The sequence below is a fragment of the Berghia stephanieae genome, chromosome 13 (assembly GCF_034508935.2).
Source record: "Berghia stephanieae isolate SIO BIC M18660-M18661 chromosome 13, UCSD_Bste_1.3, whole genome shotgun sequence".
Taxonomy (NCBI): domain Eukaryota; kingdom Metazoa; phylum Mollusca; class Gastropoda; order Nudibranchia; family Aeolidiidae; genus Berghia; species Berghia stephanieae.
The window spans coordinates 9987124-10009866 of record NC_088372.1 but is presented as its reverse complement, the minus strand read 5'-3'; the positions used below and the strand labels follow the sequence as shown (position 1 = coordinate 10009866).

The following is a 22743-nucleotide window of genomic DNA, read 5'->3' as shown; positions in this document are numbered from 1 at the left end:
ATTACGTCACGTATCAACATAGTCACGTGACGTGATAATAAAAAAACGTGTGTATTTTTATCAAATTCTATAACGTAATGTCTATACAACTGCGTGACTATCGACATAAAAGATTTCATGCTCTAAACTGGCTACATGAATCAATTGGGATTGGAAATAGCTTTGAATCCACTTGAATACGAGGGACCAATTTGACTGACGTTTTCAATCGTGATCTTCTTTCATTGGATCAGGTGTTGCCAATTTATAACGTTTAACAGCACTCGTATTTATTTTCTCTTCTTCTTCTTCTTCTTCTTCTTCTTCTTCTTCTTCTTCTTCTTCTTCTTCTTCTTCTTCTTCTTCTTCTTCTTCTTCTTCTTCTTCTTCTTCTTCTTCTTCTTCTTCTTCTTTTCCTTCTTCTTCTTCTTCTTCTTCTTCTTCTTCTTCTTCTTCTTCTTCTTCTTCTTCTTCTTCTTCTTCTTCTTCTTCTTCTTCTTCTTCTTCTTCTTCTTCTTCTTTCTTCTTCTTCTTCTTCTTCTTCTTCTTCTTCTTCTTCTCTTCTTCTTCTTCTTCTTCTTCTTCTTCTTCTTCTTCTTCTTCTTCTTCTTCTTCTTCTTCTTCTTCTTCTTCTTCTTCTTTTCTTTTCTTCTTCTTTCTTCTTCTTCTTCTTCTTCTTCTTCTTCTTCTTCTTCTTCTTCTTCTTCTTCTTCTTCTTCTTCTTCTTCTTCTTCTTCTTCTTCTTCTTCTTCTTCTTCTTCTTCTTCTTCTTCTTCTTCTTCTTCTTCTTCTTTCTTCTTCTTCTTCTTCTTCTTCTTCTTCTTCTTCTTCTTCTTCTTCTTCTTCTTCTTCTTCTTCTTTTCTTCTTCTTCTTTTCTTCTTCTTCTTCTTCTTCTTCTTCTTCTTCTTCTTCTTCTTCTTCTTCTTCTTCTTTCTTCTTCTTCTTCTTCTTCTTCTTCTTCTTCTTCTTCTTCTTCTTCTTCTTCTTCTTCTTCTTCTTCTCTTCTTCTTCTTCTTCTTCTTCTTCTTCTTCTTCTTCTTCTTCTTCTTCTTCTTCTTCTTCTTCTTCTTCTTCTTCTTCTTCTTCTTCTTCTTCTTCTTCTTCTTCTTCTTCTTCTTCTTCTTCTTCTTCTTCTTCTTCTTCTTCTTCTTCTTCTTCTTCTTCTTCTTCTTCTTCTTCTTCTTCTTCTTCTTCTTCTTCTTCTTCTTCTTTTCTTCTTCTTCTTCTTCTTCTTCTTCTTCTTCTTCTTCTTCTTCTTTTCTTCTTCTTCTTCTTCTTCTTCTTCTTCTTCTTCTTCTTCTTCTTTCTTCTTCTTCTTCTTCTTCTTCTTCTTCTTCTTCTTCTTCTTCTTCTTCTTCTTCTTTTCTTCTTCTTCTTCTTCTTCTTCTTCTTTCTTCTTCTTCTTCTTCTTCTTCTTCTTTCTTCTTCTTCTTCTTTTCTTCTTCTTCTTCTTCTTCTTCTTCTTCTTCTTCTTCTTCTTCTTCTTCTTCTTCTTCTTCTTTCTTCTTCTTCTTCTTCTTCTTCTTCTTCTTCTTTCTTCTTCTTCTTCTTCTTCTTCTTCTTCTTCTTCTTCTCTTCTTCTTCTTCTTCTTCTTCTTCTTTTCTTCTTCTTTTCTTCTTCTTCTTCTTTCTTCTTCTTCTTCTTCTTCTTCTTCTTCTTCTTCTTCTTCTTCTTCTTCTTCTTCTTCTTCTTCTTCTTCTTCTTCTTCTTTTCTTCTTCTTCTTCTTCTTCTTCTTCTTCTTCTTCTTCTTCTTCTTCTTCTTCTTCTTCTTCTTCTTCTTCTTCTTCTTCTTCTTCTTCTTCTTCTTCTTCTTCTTCTTCTTCTTCTTCTTCTTCTTCTTCTTCTTCTTCTTCTTCTTCTTCTTCTTCTTCTTCTTCTTCTTCTTTCTTCTTCTTCTTCTTCTTCTTCTTTTCTTCTTCTTCTTCTTCTTCTTCTTCTCTTCTTCTTCTTCTTCTCTTCTTCTTCTTCTTCTTCTTCTTCTTCTTCTTCTTCTTCTTCTTCTTCTTCTTCTTCTTCTTCTTCTTCTTCTTCTTCTTCTTCTTCTTCTTCTTCTTCTTCTTCTTCTTCTTCTTCTTCTTCTTTTCTTCTTCTTCTTCTTCTTCTTCTTCTTCTTCTTCTTCTTCTTCTTCTTCTTCTTTCTTCTTCTTCTTCTTCTTCTTCTTCTTCTTCTTCTTCTTCTTCTTCTTCTTCTTCTTCTTCTTCTTTCTTCTTCTTCTTTCTTCTTCTTCTTCTTCTTCTTCTTCTTCTTCTTCTTCTTCTTCTTCTTCTTCTTCTTCTTCTTCTTCTTCTTCTTCTTCTTCTTCTTCTTCTTCTTCTTCTTCTTTCTTCTTCTTCTTCTTCTTCTTCTTCTTCTTCTTCTTCTTCTTCTTTCTTCTTCTTCTTCTTCTCTCTTCTTCTTCTTCTTCTTCTTCTTCTTCTTTCTTCTCTTCTTCTTCTTCTTCTTCTTCTTCTTCTTCTTCTTCTTCTTCTTCTTCTTCTTCTTCTTCTTCTTCTTCTTCTTCTTCTTCTTCTTCTTCTTCTTCTTCTTCTTCTACTGAGTCCTCTAAAAATTATTTACTCCCATTCTCTCACTGTACTCAGGTAAAAATGAGTACATGACCGATAACAGCGTTGTGTCTTTTTTAAAAGATTGTAAAGTCATATACCTGCAAGGAGAATTTACGAAATATGGTGAAATGCATCAAGCATGATAAATGTTTTGAATTTCGCTCTCGGATATGAATGTCCTGGGTTAGAGCCTCGCTAGGCCCATGGTTGAGTTCTTGGAAAAGACTATTCACATTCTCTCACCGTAGTCAGGTTTAAAATGAATACCTGTCCGTTATAAGCGTTGTTTCTGTCGGAAAAAAATGTATTATCGCCTAATAGGTATCATGTCTCATCTTGAGACCATGACAATTTGGGTTACCAGACCTGTAAACAAGTACACGTTTGTGTGAGAGTATTTCCATTACAACAATGAGACCATAACAATTTGGGTTACCAGACCTGTAAACAAGTACACGTTTGTGTGAGAGTATTTCCATTACAACAATGAGACCATAACAATTTGGGTTACCAGACCTGTAAACAAGTACACGTTTGTGTGAGAGTATTTCCATTACAACAATGAGACCATAACACACAATTTGGATTGACTGACCTGTAAACAAGTACACGTTTGTGTGAGAGTATTTCCATTACAACAATGAGACCATAACAATTTGGGTTACCAGACCTGTAAATTAGTACACGTTTGTGTGAGAGTATTTCCATTACAATAATGAGACCATAACAATTTGGGTTACCAGACCTGTAAACAAGTACACGTTTGTGTGAGAGTATTTCCATTACAACAATGAGACCATAACAATTTGGGTTACCAGACCTGTAAACAAGTACACGTTTGTGTGAGAGTATTTCCATTACAACAATGAGACCATAACAATTTGGATTACCAGACCTGTAAACAAGTACACGTTTATGTGAGAGTATTTCCATTACAACAATGAGACCATAACAATTTGGGTTACCAGACCTGTAAACAAGTACACGTTTGTGTGAGAGTATTTCCATTACAACAACGAGACCATAAAAATTTGGGTTACCAGACCTGTAAACAAGTACACGTTTGTGTGAGAGTATTTCCATTACAACAATGAGACCATAACACACAATTTGGATTGACTGACCTGTAAACAAGTACACGTTTGTGTGAGAGTATTTCCATTACAACAATGAGACCATAACAATTTGGGTTACCAGACCTGTAAACAAGTACACGTTTGTGTGAGAGTATTTCCATTACAACAATGAGACCATAACAATTTGGGTTACCAGACCTGTAAACAAGTACACGTTTGTGTGAGAGTATTTCCATTACAACAATGAGACCATAACAATTTGGGTTACCAGACCTGTAAACAAGTACACGTTTGTGTGAGAGTATTTCCATTACAACAATGAGACCATAACAATTTGGGTTACCAGACCTGTAAACAAGTACACGTTTGTGTGAGAGTATTTCCATTACAACAATGAGACCATAACACACAATTTGGATTGACTGACCTGTAAACAAGTACACGTTTGTGTGAGAGTATTTCCATTACAACAATGAGACCATAACAATTTGGGTTACCAGACCTGTAAACAAGTACACGTTTGTGTGAGAGTATTTCCATTACAACAATGAAACCATAACAATTTGGGTTACCAGACCTGTAAACAAGTACACGTTTGTGTGAGAGTATTTCCATTACAACAATGAGACCATAACAATTTGGGTTACCAGACCTGTAAACAAGTACACGTTTGTGTGAGAGTATTTCCATTACAACAATGAGACCATAACAATTTGGGTTACCAGACCTGTAAACAAGTACACGTTTGTGTGAGAGTATTTCCATTACAAAAATGAGACCATAACAATTTAGGTTACCAGACCTGTAAACAAGTACACGTTTGTGTGAGAGTATTTCCATTACAACAATGAAACCATAACAATTTGGGTTACCAGACCTGTAAACAAGTACACGTTTGTGTGAGAGTATTTCCATTACAACAATGAGACCATAACAATTTGGGTTACCAGACCTGTAAACAAGTACACGTTTGTGTGAGAGTATTTCCATTACAACAATGAGACCATAACAATTTGGGTTACCAGACCTGTAAACAAGTACACGTTTGTGTGAGAGTATTTCCATTACAACAATGAGACCATAACAATTTGGGTTACCAGACCTGTAAACAAGTACACGTTTGTGTGAGAGTATTTCCATTACAACAATGAGACAATAACACACAATTTGGATTGACTGACCTGTAAATACCCCGTGGTGTCCGGGGTCCCTCAACTGAGAGGGTCAAGAATAGCCCAACGCCAAGCCAGCGTGTCGTAAAAGGCGACTAATGGTGTGTGATTCCCCCATCTTTGAGTCACCTGGTCCTCCAGGTTGGGGGTTGGCAAAGGGTTAACACCCTTTCCGTTAAACTCAAACCGTTACAGAAACGCAGACAGACAACCCAAATCCTTTTTTTTTAGCTTCGGCGACCGAAGAGTTTCTGGAATGACAGAATTTATGAAGGATATACAGAGAAGTGGTAAGACCTGGAATGAGATTTAAAAATTAGCTCGGGATAGAGAAGGATGGAAACTGTTTGTCTGTGGCCTATACCCTGACCCAGGGTGAAAAAGGCAATGATGATGATGATGACCTGTAAATGAGTATACGTTGGTGTGAGAATATTTCCATTACACCAATGAGACCAAAACAATTTGGGTTATCAGACCTGTAAATATTACGCGTTGGTGTGGGAGTATTTCCATTATATTACACCAATGAGACCATAACATATTAATTGGGCCATCAGACCTGCAAATAAATACACGTCGATACTGCGGGGTTCAATTATTCTGCAAGACTGAAGGGAACGTAACAGATTATCAACGTAATTTTACTCAACTTAAGCGGCGAGGTTAAGTGTTCGATACCACAATAAATTCGTAACATCGACTGGTATGTGGGACTCGATACGCTCGGGCAATCTTTGCTGTAATCGATTCTAAGCTACATTAGGTAATTCGATTACAACCCATGGCTAAGGGGCTGCTGCAATCACCTGTGGCCTCGTCAATTGAGGTCGAAAACAAACCCTAAAGTCAGCGACGCTTCATCTGTGAGGTCTATCCATCTGATTTAGAATTTAGTGAGAACTACTCGTAATGATGGATGACTAAAAACAATAACAAAGAGCTGAGTGACGTAAACTTCGTTCCTTCTATAAAAATGCGGTGTGTCTTTTTTACGAAACCCGCCGAAACCGAGTCCCAGGTTCACTCTCCAATGATGTACACTTCCTTGAGTCTCTGATTCACTCCCCACTGCTACCTACTTCCCATAACTTTGTTGGGTATTGTCGGGTTTCGGCGGGTTTCGTAAAAAAAACACACCCTATAAAAATGCAACTAACCGCTTCTCTGCTGCGTCAAACCAACAACAACCATTCATACAATATTAAACAGACTTGAACTGTCTCGTGAACCATCCAGGGTTAAGATCGGAGAAAGATCTTGCAGACCTATAGACAGTACGCGCTTGGCTAAGAAACTCACAACATTGCCATCCGGAAGTATAACGGACCAACACACAAAAATCTTTGTAACCATGAACTTTTATAGTCACTAGAAGGAGCAAACACCAAATAGCTACGTCAAACTGCCAGTCCTTTTGGATTTCAGTATCAGGCTGTAACATAACGATGGCTACGGCCTGACACAAGAACCCTCTAGGACTAGCAGTTTGACGTCATTATTTGGTTTTTGCACCGCCTTGTGAGTTGTCGTTAGTAGAGCTCATGGAAACAAGTTATTTCATTGGTTGAACTATTGAATACAACTCACGATTTGTTTTCTTTTGTGGCAAAAGACTGGCATTTTGACGTCATTTTTTGGTCAGTGTCAGGCCACGGCAGAACCCGTAGTACACCCGTCGTGAACCCGTCGCACACCCGTGGCTTGTCCGTGACCCACCCGTGGTGTTTCCGCGGTACACCCGTCGTTTTGCTGGAGTTTTCATTTTACTGTTGCACTAAAATTTGACCCGTTTTTTTTTTCATTCTCTCTCTTGATTCATCATGGAAACCGAAGTTTTCATAGAGGCTGTGAGAAAACGCCAGGTTTTGTACGATGAAACAAATGATGGATATTCAAATATTGTTCATTGAAAGAAAAACTAGAGCTTTTATATAGCGCAAATTCCACAAAATGTGATCAAAGCGCTTTACAAATGGTCCCGGACCAACACCAACACGTAATATGTAGAACGGGACATGACGCCTATTAGGCGATATTGCATTTTTTATAGAGAGAATGTGAGTAAAGAGTCTTTTCCAATGACTCAACTATGCGCCGAGCAAGGCTCGAACCCAGGAATGATGTCAAGCAGCAAGTAAAAAGTGGTTGGTGTCATCCGAATGTATTTAAGCACTGTTCTTCATAATTCAGCACTTCATATACAAGGTGGTAGAACTCCCCGTAGGTTTCTCTCTTCTGGTGGATACTATGAACCCAATATCTTCGCCTGCGATAACCACGTTTCTGTTTTAAACAGTACCTAATAGTCAAGATCTCAGCATCCATGTTTCCTCAAATCATGCGCTGGAACGGGCACGGAACGGACGATAGGACGTCGCCAGTCCAGTGAAAATCCGTTTTTTTCTACGGATAGGCGACGGGTTAAGCACGGGTTGGGCACTGAACGGCGACGTGATGACGACGGGCTAACTCTGTTTGAATCGTTACGCAAAGTTTTGTGTGTTGGTCCGTTTTACTTCCGGATGACAATTATGTGAGCGTCTTAGCCAAGCGCATACTATCTATAGTCCCTCGCAAAGGATCGAGACGAATGGAGGGAGCTCGTCAATGGGATTTGAGACTTTGCCGAGGCGTCCCAGTCGGATGATTAGACGGCGGATAAGTCAAGTAAGTCAAGGGCTGGTACTTATACTGTATTAGCGGTACATAGAACTCCAAGATAACACACTGGTGTACACATTAAGAGTATTATAACACACTTGTGTACACACAGCGAGTATAACACACTGGTGTACACACAGCGAGTATAACACACTGGTGTACACACAGCGAGTATAACACACTGGTGTACACATAGCGAGTATAACACACTGGTGTACACACAGCGAGTATAACACACTGGTGTACACATAGCGAGTATAACACACTGGTGTACACACAGCGAGTATAACACACTGGTGTACACACAGCTGGTCCACTGGTATCAGAACAAGACTATCTCAATTAAGCTACTGGAATTTCTAAAAGTTTATCAACGAAACTGGCGTACTCGGGGAAAAACACGTTTATAAAATTTTGAACAGAAAACTCGTTCTTCAAATATGGATCGATTAAACTGACCTCGTCTGTCAAAAGCTCTGGAGAAGTCCCAGGTTTGAGAGTTTTTGACAAGACGAGGGTCACTTTTATTGGTCGACATTCGAAGGACGAGTTTTCTGTCCAAATTTCAAATACGGTTTGATTTTGGTTATGTCCATGGTTGTCCATTCTAGCCGATAAAATTTGTGTAGCGTTCCAGATTAACGTGAAAAGATTGCCTGGAGTGAGACGTTGATTTTTGTCGGAGGGAAAGGATGATAAGAGTTAATGTTAATAGTTAAGAAACGGAGGGAGAGGCAAGTGGGGGGGGGGGGGGGGGGTTTGTTTAAATTACGGTAAATATTTTGGATGATGCGAGAGAATGTTATTATGAATAGCTTGAAGGGTTTTGATTTTCTGTTTAGATTAATACATCTTATACGTCAGTTCTTGTTGTTGATTATTTGAAATAATATTTCAATTTATTTTTATACAATTCTTTCCCATCACCATCATCATCATCATCATCATAATCATCATAATCATCATCATCATCATCATCATCATCATCATCAACAACAACAACAACAACATCATCTCCCTCACCATCTTTATCTTTCATGACCACAATTGAATTATTTTCTCTTCATACCTGTATTTGTTTTGTTTTGTTTTTTTAGTTTATCAAAAGTACCCAATGACGTCGTTTCCTTTGATTCCAATAATTTTATTAAATACAAAAGGAGGACGAGACACGCATGCGCACAACCAACACGACGTTCTCTCTCTAATAACTTTTCCGCCGGTGACGTCACAGACTATGGGTGACGTCCAATCAAGGGACGCTACTCTTCCGCTAATCTCATTCCCAATAGCCTGATTGATATAATTTGGTGAGAACTAATCAACACAAAATAGCTGTCTAAAAACAATACAAAGATCGATGTCACGTTCGTTCTATGGTTATACCTTGATTAATTCATTCAATCCTAACACCGACTATATCCGTAGTTTACCCGGGTTACTTTTACCTACTTTACCCCATGCTATTTATCACATTTTTCTGAGACAAATTATAGGCCTAGTATCAAAGCTAATGTTTTTAGTTTTTACATGTTAATGATAATTGAATAAAACTATCTATGTACATGTTCATTTTTAATACATTTTTTTCAAATTTTGAAAAGTTGCAAAAATCTCTAGGATTGAGTGAATTAATTATCGGCAGCGGGTTGCTGGGTTTTTAATGTTATCGTGAAATTCCATGTTTTACAGTATTTGTGTCTGATGCATGTCCAAGCATTGAAATGTATGGAGGTTTATTTTCGATATTGGGTGGCTGGACATTGGGTGGCTGGACATTGGGTGGTCACACAGCCAGGAATACAGATCTGAGGTCAAATGTAAGTGGTCATTTGTATGCATTAAAAATAAGAATAATAGAAAATAAATTAATTACATTTTAAAAAAAAAGTAAATAATAGATAATAATAATAATAATAATAATAATAATAATAATAATAATAATAATAATAATAATAATAATAACAATAATAATGATAACAATAATAATAATAACAACAACAATAATAATAATAACAACAATAATAATAATAATAATAATAATAATAATAACAATAATGATAACAATAATAATAATAACAACAACAATAATAATAATAACAATAATAATAATAATAATAATAATAATAATAATAATAATAATAATAATAATAATATATAATAATAATAATAATAATAATAATAATAATAATAATAATAATAATAATAATAATAATGATAATTGACTATTGAGCAAACGTTATTTATCTAAATGGTTTATTCCAAAGAAATACACCACATGGGATTTATTCCGTACACAGACAGACATTGTGTGTCCTTCTTCTTCTTCTTCTTCTTCTTCTTCTTCTTCTTCTTCTTCTTCTTCTTCTTCTTCTTCTTCTTCTTCTTATCCTATCATCTTCAGCGCATAGTTAAGTCCTTGGAAAATGTTCTTTACTCACATTCTCTCACCGAACTCTGTTGAAAAATTAAATGAGTACCTAGCCAATAACAGCGGTGTCTCTGTTGGAGAAAAAATTGTAATAATATCGCCTAACAGCCGTCATGTCTCGTTCTACATGTTACGTGTTGCTGTTGATCATGGACCCTTTGTAAAGCGCTTCTAACACGTTTAGTGGAGATTGCGTTATATAAAAGCTCAAGTTTTTGTTTTGTTTTGTGTTTTAATTTACATGGAGTAGATACAAAAGTCATGAGTTGTTTTCAATGATATGCTGGTCACCCTTTTCACCACCAACCATTATTTCTCTGCATGACAAGTTATCACCTGGACCATCATATTTCATCTATATGTATTGTTTGGCTATCTTGACCGTTCCATTCCAGAATGGCACCTGAGAGGAAATTGTTACCTGGTGGAAGGGGTCGCAGCGAACGTCACGCCTTGCCCCAGGACAGCACGCCAATCAATGGTATTGTGGATAGATTTGTAGACGATGACGACGATGATGACGACACGGGAAGTCTTGACGATGTGTTGCCGGAAATGACGTCACCACAGAATCTAGCTGTCGTCAATGCAAAGGTCGAGCTAATGAGATCTCATGATAGTGACGGAATTTCGTTGTAAGTTTTGATGGAATGGAATTGTGGGATTTGTATTGTAAAGTTGAGATTGTTTTGTTGTCCTGGTGGTTTTGACTGTGTCAATAGGACCCGGCGTCTCAATTGGTGTTAGGTCCGTTAGTTTTGACCATAGCCTTTTTCAACTCATAGCCTGACACTGACCGTAACCTTCGTCATCTCATAGCCTGACACTAACCGTAACCTTCGTCAACTCATAGCCTGACACTGACGGTAACCTTTGTCAACTCAAAGTCTGACACTGACCGTAACCTTCGTCAACTCATAGCATGACACTGACCGAAACCTTCGTCAACTCAAAGTCTGACACTGACCGTAACCTTCGTCAACTCATAGCCTGACACTGACCGTAACCTTCGTCAACTCATAGCATGACACTGACCGTAACCTTCGTCAACTCAAAGTCTGACACTGACCGTAACCTTTGTCAACTCATAGCATGACACTGACCGTAACCTTCGTCAACTCATAGCCTGACACTGACCGTAACCTTCGTCAACTCATAGCATGACACTGACCATTACCTTCGTCAACTCAAAGCTTGACACTGACCATAGCCGTCGTCAACTCATAGCCTGACACTGACCGTAACCTTCGTCATCTCATAGCCTGACACTGACCAAAACATGACATCACAATACAAGGGGGCAACCCTCTAGAGAATTTGAAAATTGAGTTGTAGTAATCATTAATTGGGCAGAAAAGTGTGATGTCAAAAACTGGTTCCAATTTCTTTGGAAGTGTAAAACTACTCTTCCAGAAGACTGGATACATACTTTGTGTAATTAATCTTCTGGTATCAGAGTGATGGCCTCTTAGTTTCTAGTCTAAATAAAAGCTGGTCGCCAATAAAGATCATCTATCCTCGCTCTTTTACGTCCCGTAATCTTAAGAATTTGCCTATACATCCTGCTACTGAAATAGTTATGTCACCTTTATGTAACCTATTCATTATTAGTACTCCGAAAGACTGGTTACATACACACTCCCGAGGATTTAGGAACCAAAAGAGTAGAGGGTGTGACGTGACGACTTTTCTCCCCTATTCAACCATTGGGATCATTTGCGACCGTAGGAATCACACCGATATGACAAATTTAAAAATACTAAAAATGAAATTCCCTTTATTCATCCCATAGGGGAAATTTGTCTCTAGGACCTATTCCATGGGAAGACTGGAATAACCCAGGCGTCAGCCGCAATGCAGCGACGCAAATTGTAATAGGGCGAGGTGACTTGCTCAAGGCCAAACAGCGCAGCGGCGGGTGATCGAACTCGGTACCTTTCGGGTATGAAGCAAAGACCGTGCCGCTAAGCCACTCTGCGCCGTAAAGATGGACCGGATGACAAATGTCAAAGAGGCGTGTGATGTCATCTTCTTTCAATCTATGCTTTAAAGTTAAATAGCCACGAGTTCTACCCGCCATATCAATCGTACCAACACAGAAAACTATGAATGAACTTCAACGCTTGTTGTCTGATTTTCTGATTGATAGAATTTAGTGAGAACTAATCACAGGCCTGGCGGTCTAAAATCAATTCAAAAAGAGCCGAGTGACGTCAACTTCATTCTTTCTATTCCAGGAACGAAGTTGCTCTCATTCAGCTCTTTATTATTTTTTAAATGCTAATTTCGTGATTCGTTCTCACTAAATTCTATCAATCAGACTGTAAAGGTTCAGGGTTGCACATAGTTGTGAGCTTTGTGTGTGTCTGCGTTGGTACGTTAAATTCGGCTGGTGGATGTAATGAGTTTTTTACCTAAACGCATAACCTCAATATCAATCAGACTGTAAAGTTTTGTGTGTTATTATAGTATAGATAGAATGAAGTTGACGTCACTCGGGTCTTTGTTATTGTTTTTTGTCATCCGCGTTTATGAGTAATGCTCACTAAATTGTATTAACCAGACTTTAAAGTTCAAGGTTACACATAGTTTTGTGTGTTTGTCCGTTATACTTCCGGCTGGCGATGTTATGAGTTTCTTAGCCAAGCGCATACTATCTATAGATAGTATGCGCTTGGCTAAGAAGCTCATAAAATTGCCATCCAGAAGTATAACGGACCAACACACAAAACTGTGTGTATCCATGAACGTTTATAGTCGGGTTAAAACAGTTCAGTGAGCATTACTCAAAAACGCGGATGGCAAAAAACAATAACAAAGACCTGAGTGACGTCATCTTCGAACTATCTATATTTAATTGACGGGTGTTGTGAGTATTTTGCCTAAACGTATATCATCCATTCAGTCCTTTGATTCATGACTAAATAAGGCCGGTATCTCAGTGTTTGTGGCCAAATGGATTATGGAAAATATTTCCTTAATTGCTTGTTACCCCTTGGACAGTATGAGAGTCTATCGACTGTTTTATGTAAGATCAGATCGAATACCATGCTATCCACCCACGTATAGATGAAGGCAAATGCTAGGACAATTTATCTAAATTTGCGAGCATCTATACAGAGCAATATCCACTAAAAGAGCTCAAAGCCATATACAATGGGTCCCAAGCCAATTGCAACACTTAACTCGTAGGACGAGACATGACGTATATGTGTAAGCAATATTATATTTTTTGTGGCAGAGACAAATTATATTTATTACTAATTTCGTAGACAAACATAACAATGTTACCGGTTCAGTGTCCATTTTACACCTGAGTACAGTGGGAAAATGTAATTAAAGAGACGTTTCCAATGATTTAGCTTTGCCTTGGCATAATTAGGACTCAAACCAAAGACCTCCCTGTCCCAAGGCGAGTATCACACCACAAGAAAACAATGCCACATAAAGATGGGCCCAACTGACTGGCCGTGATATGAACAACTCACTCTCATCTTGTCAAAACTCTCAAACCCGGGACTACTACCAAGTGAGCTGTAGAAGAGGAAAGTCCCAGGTTTGAGAGATTTTGCCAAGATGAGGATTATTTAAATTGATCCACATTTATAGGACGATTTTTCTGGCCAAAAATTGTTATTACCTGTTTGTTTTTGTTTTTGTTTTGTTTTGTTTTGTTTTGTTAGTTAATTTTAATACTAGCCCCCCCCCCCCCCCCCCCCCCCCATTTTCAAACCTTCTCACCCACCCATCCCCCGTGTCCAGATACCACCATCTCTCAGATCTCCTGGCCCAATGTCTGACGTCAGCCATCCAGCCTGACCAGTTGTCCAATGACCTGGAGGAGTTGAGTAGACACATTAAACGTGAACGGGTCCTCAGTTCGAACCCAGTACAGGAAAAAAGGAGGATTTTGTACGGGGAAACCAAGGCCGAGTGGGAACTTTTCAAGGTCAGATTAAAACGTCGTCGTCGTCGTCGTCTATATCATCATCATCATCGATCATCATCATCATCATCATCATCATCATCATCATCATCATCATCGATCATCGTCGTCATCATCATTATCATCATCATCATCATCATCATCATCATCATCATCATCATAATCATCATCGTCGTCGTCGTCCTCATCATCATCATCATCATCATCGTCGTCGTCGTCGTCATCATCATCATCATCATCGTCGTCGTTGTCATCATCATCATCATCATCATAATCATCATTGTCATCATCATCATCATCATCATCATCATCATCATCATCATCATCATCAATCATCGTCGTCGTCATCGTCTCCATCATCATAATCATCATAATCACCATCATCATCGTCGTCGTCGTCGTCATCGTCATCATCATCACCTTTATCATCATCACCATCATCATCATCATCATCATCATCATCATCGTCGTCATCATCTGTAAGCATCTTTTTAGACTAGAAAATAAGATGTCGTCACTCTGACCGTAACCATCGTAATAATTGTTATTGTTTTTGCCATCCGCGTTTGTGAGTTGTTCTCACTAAACTGTATTAACCAGACTATAAAATTTCACGGTTACACAGAGTTTGTGTGTTGGTCCGTTATACTTCCGGATGGCAATGTTGTGAACTCCTAGGCCAAGCGCATTCTATCTATAACGGACCAACACATAAACTCTGTGTAACCATGAACTTTTATAGTCTGGTTAATACAGTTTAGTGAGAACAACTCACAAACGCGGATGGCAAAAACAATAACAAAGGCCTGAGTGACGTCATCTTCGAACTATCTATATAAAAACAATAACAACGATCAGATGGAGGTCGAATTCGTTCACGTTATTGTTTATAAACAACCAACTATGCAGTGTTTGGGAGGCCTTCCGTAAGGTCCTCGAGGTAAAGGAACTGTTTCAAAACGCTGCTAACCCTAAGGGAGAGAAGAAATAAAAACCACTCCCTTATTTCTAATACTTCACGTTAGCAGCGGTTTGAGAGAAAAAATCTACACAGAGTTCTTTGTTCTATTAGGGTTGGTAGTATTTGGAAACAGTTTCTTTACATTCCTAATGTCCAATCAAATGGTTTACTGTAACTGTGCAAGTGTTTATGTCACTATAATATTTGCTGGTCTCATTATTGAAAATAGCGGGGGCGATTTGGGAAGGACCTCCGTAGTTTCACAGTACCTAAAAGAGGGGATTTTGTATAATAACCCCCCCCCCCCCCATCCCCCACCTCAACCCTAACAAAAGATACAATAACCTGATGAAACATGTTTGCCATCACCTGCAATATGGAAGGTGATGGGAAACACAGTCAGTAATAATGGCGTAGGTCTTCGACAAATTGTTTTTGAAATTTAAAAAATCACACCACTTATAAAGATAAAACGTATCTTATATAGACCGGAGGTCTAGTAAGATTTATGGGACATTGCAACTTGTTGAAAGTCGACGCTGGCTAAAAGATTAAGTAATATAATAAGAGTGCTGTGTAACTGCGGAAGTCCTCCAGCAAAAAGAATCAAAACTCCCCGAAATTGTTCTGCTGCTTTCGAGTGACCATAAAGACGGTTTAATACTAATACTATTTCAGCTATTTTTAATTGTTAATTTGGCTGCTTTTGTGTGATACAGATAATATCTGGGATATCTAAAGCTACAGCAAGACCTTCAAAGATGACCGCAATGCTGTACCTCGATTGTAAATCGATAACTTTTACAAGCTTCATGTCAGCTTAAGTGTTACTGTCGGCTTGGAACCCTTTGTAAAGTGTTTGAGTTCATTTACTTTACATCCACATCTAGCGAGATAACGCTCCTTGTTTTTGTTTTTGTTTTTGTTTTAGTTTTAAATGTATTATATATTTCCAACCTTATCTAGTCACAGGTTGACGATGATGAAATATCGGATGAAAACCGGAAACTGAAACTTTTGCCAGACTTGATGAAACAATGTCACATGTTCAACATGGCAGGGTTTGGACTTCCGGCCTCCGAGTACACCAGACTTGTCCTGGCAATGAGAGAGCTTGTCCTGGCGTTTGCGTTGAAGTCTATAAGGTTAGAGAGATACTATGATAACCTTTTGATGAACTATAACCTTTCGATGAACTGTAACCTTTCTGCTTTCGTAAAACGTATTGTGCGGCAACGGTAAACAATGATTTTGTTTAGCTTTAGCGCAAAATATGATAATTTTGCTAACATTTTTGTTGTAATTAGAAGAAAGAAGATAAATTCTTAATGAGCTTTGTGCGGCTATGTGGTCTAGTCGTATGACACTCCCCATCAGACTGGAATGTTCAAAGCTGGAGCCCTGTTCTGAGCAACTCATAGTTGAGACCTTGGAAAAGGCTCTTTACCCACATTATCTCATTGCACTCAGGATTAAAACAGGTACCTGGATTATAGATATTCACCAAATATAGATGTTCACCTACCGTGCCACCCCCTCCCTCCCCCTCCCCCCACCCCCACCCCTCAGTAGGCGGTGGTGAAATGAGATAGAGAGATGGAGATTAAAAGTCACTGCAGATAAATAATTCGTCCATCTACAAAACTATGTAGAGTGTTCTTATACAACACGTTGCACTAGCACTATAGGGAATCAGATTAGCGGAAGAGTAGCGTCCCATGATTGGACGTCACCAGCTGAGAAGTTATTAGAGAGAGAACGTCAACATGGTTTTGCGCATGCGTCTCTCGTCCTCGCTTCAGGTGAAAGCGGCATGAGACACGTCACCGAAAGCGAGGACGAGAGAGATGCATGCGCAAAACCATGTTGACGTTCTCTCTGTGAGGTGACGTCCAACCAAGGGACGCTACTCTTCCGCTAATCTCATTCCCTATACAAATCTTTATTAAACGTCACTTTTAAATACGAGAAAGTCAAACCTAAAATCAACACATAATAATTCACAGGAAGTGTTTACATTTTATTGTTTAGCACCTGAAATGTACACACTTCAATTGAACACATTATAGAACACGGGAAGTGTTTATATTTTATTGTCTCTCCCTGTACAAGTCAAACATGAATGTACACACTTCAATGGGAGCGGTCTATATTCATGTTTTCGTCCAACCTAGTCATCGATCACATGATTTGTTGCTGTACACCGATTGGACATTTCTCAATAAATGTAGACACGCTGCTTTGTTTATGAAAATTGTAAACATACCCATGAGTCATACCAAAGAGCGTGTAGGTAACGATTGTTATGTTACCAAGAGCTCTCACTTCCCGCTTTTGGTGAAGCCAAGCATCTTCCGTCTTCTACTCGTATTTTCTTCATTGTATCAGTAAGCCTAGCGCGCATGATACACGCGGAGCACACCCACCTCGCTGTCTCGCCTGGCACGCGACAATAGCATTGCGGTTAAGACAAGTGAGAGCGCTTGGTAACTACGTTACCCTACACACTCTTTGGTCATACCGAACAAAATGACCAATGGTGATGTTGGATATTTCTCAAACTGTGAACACTTTTCACTATGTGGGTCATTTTCAGCACATAATATTCCAATGTGACCAATGACCTCGAGCACATGGAAAGGGAAATAGATCGCTCCCATTGAACACATTATAGAACACATGAAGTGTTTACATTTGTGACCCTTTGTCTCAAAACGGTATTAAGTCGGGATGATTAAGATGCTGGAAATGTAATTTGTTGCCAGAAATATCATGCTTAAATTGGGTTTTTATGCTTTATAGAGGAGGAGGAATATCATATTTTACTATGCTAAATACCAATGTGTCATATTTTTCACCAGTTTAACTATAATTTGACTTTTTAGCAGCTGGTCCATCCCGACATAATACCGTTTTGAGACGAGGGGTCACATTTTATTGTCTCGCCCTGTATAAGTCACAGCTGAAATGTACACACTTCAATTGAACACAATATAGAACACGTGATATGGTCACATTTTATTGTCTCGCCCTGTATATATAGTATGCAGATGACGTCACTTAGGGCTTTGTTATTGTTTTTGCCATCCGCGTTTGTGAGTTGTTCTCACTAAACTGTATTAACCAGACTATAAAAGTTCATGGTTACACAGAGTTTGTGTGTTGGTCCGTTATACTTCCGGATGGCAATGTTGTGAACTCCTTGGCCAAGCACATTCTATCTATAAGTCACAGCTGAAATGTACACACTTCAATTGAACACAATATAGAACACGTGATATGGTCACATTTTATTGTCTCTGCCAATCTAAGATTCTGGGGTAAAATCCTGGGTACCCATGGCAACTACTATATTGTGGAAACCAAAATGGCGGACGACGAAGATGACAACGACGATGAGGGAGAAGAAAAAGATGATGAAGACAATGACAAAGAGGTGAGCATTTTCCATCGTTGTGCTATCCATGAGATCACGTGACCCATTCGATCAATTTGGTATCATGTCCGATTGAACTAGATGCCTGGGATAGGTCTTTGACCTCTCTTGGTGTGCAATAGGTCACATCCTGTGTCTTCTATCCCCTTATATCTGCTATTCGAGTTGTTTTCTGTCTTTGTCTTGAAATGGGATTTCTTGGTTTTGTCCTGGCCCTAGGCTGAGAGGGAAACTGTCAAGTGTTGAAATTGGTATAGGATACTTTTTAATGAGGGATTAAGTATTTAACAGTTTGTTTACATAAAATAATGTTAACATTGACTATAAAGCGTCAGCTACACCCCGATAATAATGGCGTTTGAGACAATGTGTCACATGGTATATAACACGTGACTTTTTCACACCTGGAATAACACAGGCTCAATCAATGGACATGAGTTTAAATCAGAGAGGTTTTTGTAAGGATTTAAATGAGCGACTATGAGGTCTTGTGGTATGATACTCGCCTACGGACCGGAAGATCTATGGTTCGAGCCCTGAGCGGTGCATAATTGAGTCCTTAGAAAAGGCTCTTTACTCACATTCTCTCATCGTACTCAAGTGTAATATGAGTACCTGGCTGTTTACAGCATTGTCTCTGTCAGATGAGAAATTGTTATATCGCCTAACAGGCGGCATATCTCGTCCTACATAAGTGTTGGTGTTGACTACGGACCTCTTGTAAAGCGCTTTACTTTTACTTTTTTTACTTGTTAATGAGGGATTAAGTATTTAACATTTTGTTTACCTAAAATAATGTTATCATTGACTATAAAGCGTCAGCTACACCCCGATAATAATGCGTTTGAGACAATGTGTCACATGGTATATAACACGTGACCTACTCCAAAGACAATAACATTACAAGTTGAACTGCTCTGTTTGTCGGGTTAATGGCTAATGGACTGGGATTCTTATTTATAGCATCAAGGGACTCTACTCGGGGAATGATTTGTGAAATATTCGTATTGATGATTAAAATCCATTTGAGCAAAACGAATAGCAATAAAATCTAGATATTTATTGTAATTTTCTTCATTCGTATGTTTTGATTACAACAAACCTGTTCTTCCAATGATAAAACTGATATGGTTTTGATTTCTCCCAAGTCAGGCCTCGAGGTGTGCAAAACTAAATATGCCGGCCTGAACTTGTTATTTTAGCAGTAAAGAGTATCAGTGGGGGGAGGTGGATAACCGAAGTTTTAAAACAGAAGAAAACTGTCTTTTATATAAAATACTTGGGCGGCCTGTTTACTTTTTGGCTCATGGTAGCCCCCATACCCCTCCCTAGCTTATTGTCGCACGTCATCTCGCATCGCGTGGGGCAACAAGAAAAAGAGAGCCATCTGTGATGATGCACAACCTTCGTACAGTATGTATCTATCACGGCTCGAGGAGAGATGCGCGAATGTTAACGAAAAGCAGCATATGCCAAAACTGAGACAAAAAGCAGTATCTGCTAAATTTGAAAAATATAGGGCGGCACAAAATAACTTGGCTCATTAGACCGACCGCCAGTGACCAACGTCACTTCCAACATTGAATCAAGATCTCAAAAAATACGAAATACATTTAGAAAGAAAAACTGAAGAACTGATTTAAAGAACACAAATAAGGACACATGCACCAGACAGATATTTATGGAAACAAATTACTAACTGGATAATAGAAACAGACTGACAAACTCAAGTAACACACACATTCACTCACGGCAAGCGTCCATAGAGACAGCGCAGCCATACTCGTGTGGCGGTCGAAAAACAAAATCATAGGGCTGAATAACGTCATCTACATTCATTCTTTTCTTTCATATTTCTAACACCTTTCTAGGTCAATTCTGACGTGGACAATGACTCTAACGCCGACTCCGACCTTGACCTTGACCCCAAGACGACCTACAAACCACCACCAGTCATTCCTAAGGAAGACCCAGGCGTTGGAGTCAATGCATTCGTGTACTTTGTGTGCAGCCAGCCGGGGTTGCCGTGGCGCAGGTTGTCGGATGTCAAACCACAAGACATAGTCACAGCTAGACAAGTGACCACCTTGTTTACGGGAGATTTGGACCACGTGGTGAGTACAGTGACTGGGGTCAAGCATGTCAATATCTCGTCTCAAATGATTCGTGTCAATCGTCAAGCACAACAGAGCACGTAGAAACATGAAACTATGTGAAACCTTCAAAGTATATTGATGCTGGGAGTTTAGGTACTTTACTCACACCCACCAGCCGTATATAATCTAACACTCACAAAACTATGTGTATATACACACTTCCACGGATTTGGGAACCGGAAGAGAGGGAAGTACGGCGTTTCGACTTCTGCTTCCCATTGTCCTCATAATAAGGGTCACTGTATTGGACACAACTAAGGCTGTAAATGAGCGCATTCAATTTCCTCTCCTGTTCGTGAACAATTCGTGTTTCAAAGACGCTGTACATTTCTGTAATTTACTCACAGCAAACACATGAAACACACCGGCACACAAAACTACGTGTAACCTAAAACGTTTATAGATAGTATGCGCTTGGCTAAGAAGCTCATAACATTGCCATCCGGAAGTGTAACGGACCAACACACAAAACTGTGTGTATCCATGAACGTTTATAGTCTGGTTAATACAATTCACTGAGCATTACTCATAAACGCGGATGGCAAAAAAACAATAACAAAGACCTGAGTGACGTCATCTTCAAAATATCTATATTACTATTCAAACATTTATTTAGTGAGAGCTGATCATCCAAACGTGTTCAATAACAAAGAAACTCCGTGTGTTGTTTCACTTTGTTGGTAGGAAATTGAAAGGAATTTTAGTTTCGAGATAAAACGTTCGCGTTTGATTCCTGTACGGTTCGGCAACTAAAACGGGTGAGTTGCACTCAATTTGTTATGATATACAAAGAAACCAACTGAGAGGAAATGTCAAATGGAGGGTTGTATGACATTTGGGGCACTTATTTCGAACAAAAGAAAACAAACAATACATTTGCTGTTACCAATGGCCATTATCGATATTATATTTTGCGGCACTGATTTTTGTAATTGATTCTATCGATACTTTGTGATCTTTATTTAAGTATGACAAACTAACCACTGGTTTTCTCTAAAATAAGGTGTGAATGGCGTTGTTAGTCATTTATTTTAGGAGTCGTCAAAGGTTTGGTGACGCCTTACGAATTACAAATCAATGCATAAATAGAATAATAATTATCATAAATTTTATTATTTGATCTAGCACCAGTATTAAAATATAGTGCTTAGAGGTGCTTAACATATGTTTTTTTGTATCACATAAGTTCATTCATTCGACTACAAAATCACCACAACAGTCACACACACATCTTGTTCGAAATTCACATAGAATCACGATGAGCAGAACGAAAAATATTGATTTTTAAATGCCGTTTGAAGGCTGGTAGACTTTCACATTGTCGGGTTTCATGTGGTAAATAATTCCATGTGATTGAAACCGAAAATACGAAACCACGCACAGCAAACTTTGTTCTTGGGATGTTTTTCTCCATTAGCGAAGAACTGGCGGATGTGAATGTGTTGACGTTGTCATGACAACATTGGATTCTGCACTGGTAGATAACACCTCTACGCCGTGAATTCTTTCCATCTGTCAATAGACTTCAACAGTCGTGACGTCACTTCCCTCGTAATGACGCATTGTAACTTAGTAACTAGTTTTAAACTATCCGAACAATGGCGGACGTCCTTATGAAACACTTCTCCGTTAGCAAAGAACTGGCGGATGTGAATGTGTTGACGTTGTCATGACAACATTGGATTCAGCATTGGTAGAAAACACATCTACGCCGTGAATTCTTTCCATCTGTCAACAGACTTCAACAGTTGTGACGTCACTTATGACGCACAGTAACTTAGTAACTCGTTCTAAACTATCGGAACAATGGCGGACGTCCTTATGAAATACTTCTACGACGAGCATAAAAGTGTATCCAGAGGAGAAAATCATTTTATATCTGATCGTGTTTTGATTTTTATACATTCTGATCAAATGACATGTGAAAAGTTCTAGCCAGCATGAAGAATAAAAAGTACCGATTTTCTTTGTTTAGAACCAATCTGCTGGTTACTGGGCGGACGTGACATCAGACTACTGAATCCAATTACAAGATTAGAAGGATGTCTTTGAAATTTGCAGAAACAGCTGAAGGCAACTCTGCCATTGCTCTCGGTGGCTTTCTCCACTTGTGAAAGAAAATTGGCGCGACATCCAAGAATTGGCAGTGGGTTAAAAAATACTGAAATGACAAAATAACGAAGCCACTTGCCTCACCTAAAGTCATACGTCATGGAACGACTATTCACAAGAGACATTCCATAAACAACTGAATAGCATGTTTTATCACGCTCTCCCGTCCATCTTTGAACTAATAGAAAGAGTCCAGGACATCACGCTGATGAGGTCAACGTTCAAGGTCAACGATACAAAGAACACAAGACCGGCAACAT

The 22743-nt window shown here is 38.7% G+C and overlaps 1 protein-coding gene across 3 annotated transcripts in view; it reads left to right on the top strand.

Annotated features, from left to right (window-relative positions):
* Positions 1-9196: 9196 nt before the first annotated feature.
* Positions 9197-22743, top strand: part of LOC144958633 (radial spoke head protein 6 homolog A-like) — a 22647-nt gene continuing 9100 nt past the window's right edge. The window contains exons 1-6 of one of the 3 annotated variants that reach the window (XM_078890734.1): positions 9197-9261; positions 10268-10507; positions 13635-13821; positions 15752-15924; positions 18092-18215; positions 20087-20329. In XM_078890734.1, the coding sequence (XP_078746860.1) occupies positions 10269-10507; positions 13635-13821; positions 15752-15924; positions 18092-18215; positions 20087-20329 (966 nt within the window). In that variant the 5' untranslated portion in view covers positions 9197-9261; position 10268. Of the gene's footprint in view, positions 9262-10267; positions 10508-13634; positions 13822-15745; positions 15925-18091; positions 18216-20086; positions 20330-22743 lie in introns of all 3 variants that reach the window. The other 2 variants (XM_078890733.1, XM_078890735.1) reach the window with 2 other exon arrangements.